This window comes from Phoca vitulina, unplaced genomic scaffold (genome assembly GCF_004348235.1).
Source record: "Phoca vitulina isolate PV1807 unplaced genomic scaffold, GSC_HSeal_1.0 scaffold23, whole genome shotgun sequence".
NCBI lineage: Eukaryota > Metazoa > Chordata > Mammalia > Carnivora > Phocidae > Phoca > Phoca vitulina.
Window position 1 is genome coordinate 15,422,938 of NW_022589726.1, and position 7,375 is coordinate 15,430,312.

At 48.3% G+C, this 7,375-nt stretch overlaps 1 protein-coding gene across 1 annotated transcript; it reads left to right on the plus strand.

The window, feature by feature from the left end:
• Nucleotides 1–2,685: 2,685 nt before the first annotated feature.
• On the plus strand, nt 2,686–7,279 carry MIP (major intrinsic protein of lens fiber). The gene is made up of 6 exons (XM_032420919.1): nt 2,686–3,073; nt 3,581–3,745; nt 4,184–4,264; nt 5,629–5,836; nt 6,677–6,773; nt 7,150–7,279. Exons 1-4 carry the CDS (start codon nt 2,714–2,716, stop codon nt 5,812–5,814), a joined length of 792 nt encoding a protein of 263 aa, XP_032276810.1. The 5' UTR covers nt 2,686–2,713; the 3' UTR covers nt 5,815–5,836; nt 6,677–6,773; nt 7,150–7,279.
• Nucleotides 7,280–7,375: the final 96 nt, after the last annotated feature.

Sequence of the window (7,375 nt, forward strand, 5' to 3'; positions counted from 1 at the left end):
ACGTGTGGAGCCTGCTTAGGATTCTCTCTCCCTTTCCCTCTCTCCCTCTCCCTCCCCTCTCTTTCTCCTTCCCTTAGAAAGAAAGAAAGAGAGAGAAAGAAAGAAAGAAAGAAAGAAAGAAAGAAAGAAAGAAAGAAAGAAAGAAAGAAAGAAAGAAAGGAAGGAAGGAAGGAAGGAAGGAAGGAAGTTTCTCTTGGGTATATAAATGAGAAGTGAAATTCCTGGGTCAGAAAGTATGTTTGTGGGCGCCCGGGTGGCTCAGTCGGTTAATCAGCTGCGTTCGGCTCAGGTCATGATCCTGGAGTCCTGAGATCAAACCGCACATTGGGCTCCCTGCTCAGCAGGGAGTCGGCTTCTCCCTCTGCCCCTCCCCCTGCTCATGCTCTCTCTTTCTTTCTCTCTCAAATAAATAAATAAAATATTAAAAAAAAAAAAGAAAGTATGTTTGTTATAAGATGGTGCTATATACTGTGTTCCAAAGTGATAATCCAGGGGCGCCTGGGTGGCTCATTTGTTAAGCATCTGCCTTCGGCTCAGGTCATGATCCCAGGGTCTACCACCGCAGAGCCCCCACCTCTAGGTCCCAAGTCCTCTTCGAGTTCTGCGTCGGGCTGCCTCTCGGCAGGAAGCCTGTTTCTCCCTCTCCCACTCCCCCTGCTTGTGTTCCCTCTCTTGCTGTGTCTCTCTCTGTCAAATAAATAAAATCTTTTTTTAAAAAAAGTGATAATCCCAATTTATACTCCCACTAGCAGTCTTTTTTTTTTTTAAAGATTTTATTTATTTATTCATGAGAGACAGAGAGAGAGCGAGAGAGAGAGAGAGAGAAGCAGAGGGAGAAGCAGGCTCCCAAGGAGCAGGGAGCCCAATGTGGTACTCGATCCCAGGACCCTGGGATCATGACCCGAGCCGAAGGCAGACGCTTAACCATCTGAGCCACCCAGGCGCCCACTCCCACTGGCAGTCTTAACTAGTTCTGTCACTTTGTATTCTCATCCACATCTGGACCAAAGTATCTGTTGCCAGAGTCTCTGCTCTTAACACCATGACGTACTACCCTCTGTCCTGTCCCGGACTCCTTTCCCAGAATCAGCATGGACCCTACATACTCCCTGGGGCCAACAGAGGTGACTGGGAACTGGGAGCATCTTTGGATGAGATGCAACAAGGGTTACAGGGCCTAAAGTGAGGAGATTGGTGGGGCTTCTAAAACCCAAGAGATTCCAAGGATCTCTAATGGATTGTTTCTCTTCTGTAAAATTGGGAGCTCCAGTCTTCTTGGGTGCCCTTTGACCTGTTCTCAGCAACTTTCTACATGTGGGTGGGTAAGATGGGCTCTCTGCCTTCGCTGTAACTGTTCCTATCCATTCCCAAGCTGGATATTGGAGGAAGAGAGGCACACAGGCCCTAATCTGTGTTCCTCCTCTCTCCCCACAGGTATACTGGATGGGACCAATGCTGGGGACCAATATTGCAGAACTTTCCTTTAAATTTTTGTTCTCCTCTGGTGCTTCATGGGAAAAGCTTGTGACCTGTACAACTTGCCATGATGTAGAAATGGTAGAACCTACCAGTGTGTCCCATTCTGCCTTCTCTACCACTGCAGAGCCCCCACCTCTGGGTCCCAGGTCCCTCATCAAGCCTGAGCACAACTGCACCTCTTTCCCCATATTCTCCTACCCCATTTTGTCCTCTTCTCTCTCCTTGATCAGCCTGCTTCTCCAGACACCCCTATCCCCAGGCTTTTCCTTAGGGATCAAATTTAAGACCCCAGGGTCCTGATTAGGACCATATTAGGAGGCATTAGACCCTCCCATTGCTCCATAGCTATGACTCAGTTTCAGTACTTTCTTTTCAGTACTTACTGCTAGGACTTTGTGAGTTAGGAAAGATGAAGTTTAAGCTGGTTCTGAAATTTAGCTAGTAAGCCCTTTTCTCCTCTCCAGTCCCCCAGCCCCACGCCCAACCTATCCATGGCAGATAGGTTCTTCCTCCTGTCTCTGTGGTTTACAAGGCCAGGCTGAGGGTTTGGAAAGGGAGGTGCCGGCATGGGCTGGGGGTAGGGAACCTGGGCTTGGAGAAAACCAGACACAGCAGAACTATTCTGTCCCAGAGCTGCAGGGTCCACAGATTCCAGACCAAACCAACCAATGGGAAAAGGCCCTCTAATCCCAGAGAACTAAAGAATTCTCTTCAGTTATCCAACTTCCCTGCTGGACCCCACCCCTGACCCCCACCCCCACCCTTACCCCTGGCCGACTCAGAGAAGAATGAAGGCCCCCAGGAGCACAGTCTCATACCCTACGAAGTGAACTCAGTTTGACTGATCTTCCAAGCAGAGTTGAGGAGTGTTCTAATATAGATGTCAATCAGGATCACGATCCCCAACTTTGACACAAAAAGAAAAACAGACTTTTTACAGTCCCCCTGTTCTTGGTCCTTTCCTCTCAGAGGCTCTCTAGCCCTGACTCCAACCCCCACCCTAACCAACACCCATGGCTCTTCTCCCATGGAAGAGGGAGGGGAAAATCCAGCAGCTTTATCAGATGCATAAGAGTGGGCCCAGCCCTCTGCAGCTGTGAAAGGGTTAAGAGGCTGGGCCAGCCACTTCAGCCTGCCCCTCCCAGGGATTAAGAGTCCTCTATAAAGGGGACTGTCCACCCAGAACGGCCAGGGGGGTATCAGGGACCCAAGCATTGTGCCCATCCCCCCTGCCATGTGGGAACTGCGGTCAGCCTCCTTCTGGAGGGCCATATTTGCTGAGTTCTTTGCCACCCTCTTCTATGTCTTTTTCGGATTGGGGGCCTCACTGCGTTGGGCCCCCGGACCCCTGCATGTCCTGCAGGTGGCTCTGGCCTTTGGCCTGGCCCTGGCTACACTGGTGCAGGCTGTGGGCCACATCAGCGGGGCCCATGTCAATCCTGCAGTCACTTTCGCCTTCCTTGTGGGTTCCCAGATGTCTCTGCTCCGTGCCTTCTGCTATATGGCAGCCCAACTCCTGGGAGCTGTGGCTGGGGCCGCCGTGCTGTATAGTGTCACCCCGCCTGCCGTCCGAGGAAACCTAGCACTTAATACGGTAATGGTCAGCTAAGTGGGGCTGGAGGAACCTGGTACCCCGACTCCCCGCCTGGTGGAGGCCGATCAGCTCCTCAGGGGTGTGGGACATTGTGTGTGTCTGTGTGTCTGTGTGTGTGTCTGTGTGTCTGTGTCTGTGTGCGCACGCGCATGTGTCAAAGGTAGTTTGGAGGAGTAGGAAGGCATAAAGGCCTGGACTGACTCAAGAGACCCGAGTTCTGGTTTCAGCTTTCCTTCCAACTCCTTGCAGTTTCTTGAGGAAACTTATTTTACCTGACGGGGCCTGGAGCCTCAGCTTCCTCATCTGCATAAGTGGGTACAATTCTTTCTACCACGAAGGAGTATTATTAGGAGAAATTAAGAAAGAAATACAATTACTGTGAAGGGGGTTGTATCCTCCCTCTCCAGGGAACTGATGGCCATAAGGGGGTTGCTGTGTGGGAAGCCTTGAGGAGGTAACATTGTGGCAACCCTAACGAGCTGCCTCCTTTCTTCTTCCTTTGCCCAGTTGCACCCTGGGGTGAGTGTGGGCCAGGCCACCACGGTGGAGATCTTCCTGACGCTCCAGTTTGTGCTCTGCATCTTTGCCACATACGACGAGAGGCGGAATGGCCGCCTGGGATCTGTAGCCCTGGCTGTTGGCTTCTCCCTCACCCTGGGGCACCTCTTTGGGGTAAGCAGGAAAGGGGAGAAACTTCTTGTTTAAGGATTCTAGGGCCCCTCGCCCTTTCGCAACTTTTGAAGTTTCTTTCTGCCCAGCTCACTGTCAAACATGAACATAGGCCACCTCACTCTGTTTCAGTCGGCAACAAGAGGATTCAACACTGTTCTAGTCCTCTCTTCTGTGACCTCTGTATCTGGTCCTTCTTGACCCCAAGGTGGAAATGTATGCATCATGGGTAGATGCGGGCTTTGTCTATGGATCCATAGTCTGACCCCAGATAAGGTATCAGTGCCTTTCCTCCACTGTGGAGCCCCCACGTAGTTTGTCCTTCCCTACTTGCTGCTGGCTGGGGGCAAGGTGCCAGCCCTCAGGGGTATGTGGGTTGTAGGGAGAGAAGCTGAGGTAGAGGAGGGGAAAGTGTCTCAGTTATGACTGTGTCTTTTGCAGATGTATTATACTGGTGCAGGCATGAACCCTGCCCGCTCCTTTGCTCCTGCCATTCTCACCAGAAACTTCACCAACCACTGGGTGAGTGAGGGGAGAAGGGCAAGATCCTGAAGCCTTCCTGTGTGGGTGTGGGCTGCAGGCTCCATGTGTGGTTCCTGCTTTCCATCTGGATGTGTTAACTGCTTTACTAGCACCCAGCTAAAGGGGCTGTCACAGAGTTTGGCATGCCTGTGTGAACAGGATTCATTATTTTGCTAGAAAGAGAGGCTCTTGCTCATATTGTTCCTTCACTGGTTGGTCGGGGATTTTTACTAAGTAGCCACAGGATTCTAAAACTAGCACTTTGAGGATAGACAACTGAACAGGGAGTCAAAACCTTCTACTCTCAGAGCTCAGGATGTATATGAGTACAGATGGGCCTGTGCCTCATCCCAGTTCTAGCACATTATTGGCCTTGTGTGTGACCACGGCAAATGACTCTGTCATTCTGCACCCCAGTTTCCTTACCATAAAATGGGGGTGTTGAGAGAAATAAGTGTGAACATTATATATGTGAAATATTTAGCACAGAATCTGGTATGGACTAAGACCTCAATAAAAATTGGCTATGTTTGTGCTGTTTGGCCATATGCCAGCCAAATATACAGAAATAATTTTAAAAAATTGTTCAAAGCTGTAAGCCTATTTTCATGGCAGCATTATTCACAATAACCAAAAGGTGAAAGCAACCCAAGTGTCCCTCACAAGTGAGTGGATAAGCAAAATGTAGTCTCTACATGCACTGGAATAGTATTCAGCCTCACAAAGAAGGAAGTCCTGTCACAGGCTACAACTTGTATGAACCTTGAGGACATTATGCTGCATGAAATACACCAGTCACCAAATGACAAATGCTGTATAACTCCACTTATGTGAAGTATCTAGAGTAGTCAAAAATCACTGAAACAAAGCAAAAGGGTACTTGATGGGGGTTCAGGAGAGGGGGCAATGGGCAGCTGTTATTTAATGGGTATAGAGATTCAGGTTGGCAAGATGAAGGAGTTCTGGAGATTTGTTGCACAACAATATGATATACTTAACATATATCTGTACTGTACACTTAGAATTGGTTAAGGTGGTAAATTTTATGTTATATGTTTTACCACAATTAAAACATTTTTTTCAAAGCAATCTATAAACTAGTGAAAACTGGTAACAAGAAATAGAATATATATGTGGGATAAAGGACTAATCTGGTGAGTCAGAAAAGAAATGGTAAGTTTCAAGGTACAGGCAGTAGAGCAGTTTAGAATTTAAAAACAAACAAACACTGGTTTCTGCTTAAATAGTGCCCAGTTGTATATGCCAAGTACAGATGTCTGTTTTCTACCCATAGAGTTGGAAAAAGAGAAGCCTTGCTCTTGATCCCTTCCCCAAGTCTGATTATTCCTCTCCTTTTCCTACAGGTATACTGGGTGGGCCCAATCATTGGAGGGGGACTAGGCAGTCTCCTCTACGACTTTCTCCTCTTCCCCCGGCTCAAGAGTGTTTCTGAGAGACTGTCTATTCTCAAGGGTGCCAGGCCCAGTGACTCCAATGGACAACCAGAGAGCACTGGGGAACCTGTTGAACTGAAGACCCAGGCCCTGTGAAAGCTCCAGTTGGCTAGAGGGAGTAGGAAGCTTCTGGGTTTACTTGGAGGGGCTGAGCCAGCCCCTGGATGAAGAAAGAGACTGGGGGAGGGACATGTACTTCTTTATTTTTTAATTTATGTGTGTGTTTTTTTGCCTTTTGCCGTGTGAAATCTTTCAAGTTGCATTCATGAGCTGATTTGTGCAAACTTCCCTTCCCTTTCTCCCCATCCCACCTCTCTTCGCCGCTGTGTGTGCATGATTGTGCGTACGAATGGTATGAATGTGAGTGAATGTGGCTGTGTCTGAGTTTTGGGGCACAGCAGGAGAGGTAGGGAAGGGAAAAAAGGTGTCACCCTATACCTTCCTCTCCCAACCCAGTGTGGTGAGCACAGGGAACCAAGACCTTTAAGCTTCTGGCCTTCACCCTGCTGCCAGTCAAGTTTATTAGGGCCCTAGGTTTATGCGGGAGCAGGGAAGCAGGGAGTACTCCTCACAGGAGGCAGATGGAGACAAGGCATTCCAAGGATTGGGAGAAGGGGCTGGGGGCAGGGAGAGAGAAAATGGAGGTATGAGCCCCAGATCAGGCTGCAATTGTACCAAAAAAAGTTGGGGAAGTTAACAGGAGAGTGTAGCCTACTTATCTCAGGGATGCTTGCCCCAGGGACTTGGGTGGGGAAGTAGCTCTGAGAAAAGTGAACACTGGGGTTTGAACTGTTCTGTAAAGCCACATAAACTTGTCTACATCCACCGGCTGGGTTTTGTGTTCATTCTGGTATGATGGATCTCTTTGGAGGCCCTGGGCCAGTGAGCTCCCAACCTAAAAAAGGGGTAGGGTGAGCCTAGAATCTAGAAAATTTAAGTAGTTTAGCGGTTCTGCCAGACATCCCCAGAGGGGCTTCCAGGCAGCTGGTACTTAAGCCAAAGAAGAGCTCCCTAAGGTCAAAACAGGAAATCTGATGCCTGGAGCAAATGCAGAGGTAGGGGTGGGGGGCCGTAGGAGGGAGAGGCTTTGACCCTCGGAGTTTTAATTTAGTTAGAGCAGATCAAAACACTCTTCAAATGGTATCTTTCTGCTTTTACCCCTAGTTTTATAGTCTTCTTTATTTTCCTCTTTTTGTGTGCGTCCTTTCACTTTTCTCTCATGTGTCCTTTCATCTTCAGCAAATCTCTTCTAACTCCCTTCATATCCCAGAAACTGATTCTTTCTATTCAAATGATTAATAATTCAGGAGATAATTATTCGTCTGAGCCCTATCTTCTTTTGTCATCGGCAAAATACACTCAATCTCAGCAGAGTCCAGAGGAGATCCTCAACTTACCAATGAATATTTATTGTTGTTCTCTTCCTTTTAGGAGCCTGCACGCTTCGCAAGCTTTTAAACCTATACCTCTAGCATGAAAGACACCCCGCCCGCAAAGACCCCTCTAGCCCGTAGCTCAACTCTCCACTTCCTCCCAAATAAAGCCTAATTTTTCTAACTAACCATTGAGACTTTGGAAAAATCCACTTGACTAGGAGAAGGGGAAGAATGTTTGTAAATTTACCTCTAATCGGACTTTGATCCCTATTTTCTTAAGT

Excerpts from the sequence above, each read along its gene's own strand:
- MIP (XM_032420919.1), top strand. The coding sequence starts at position 2,714 with ATGTGGGAACTGCGGTCAGCCTCCTTCTGGAGGGCCATATTTGCTGAG. Across the intron at positions 3,074-3,580 it reads GAAACCTAGCACTTAATACG|TTGCACCCTGGGGTGAGTGT; the intron begins GTAATGGTCAGC and ends TCCTTTGCCCAG. Across the intron at positions 4,265-5,628 it reads GAAACTTCACCAACCACTGG|GTATACTGGGTGGGCCCAAT; the intron begins GTGAGTGAGGGG and ends CTTTTCCTACAG.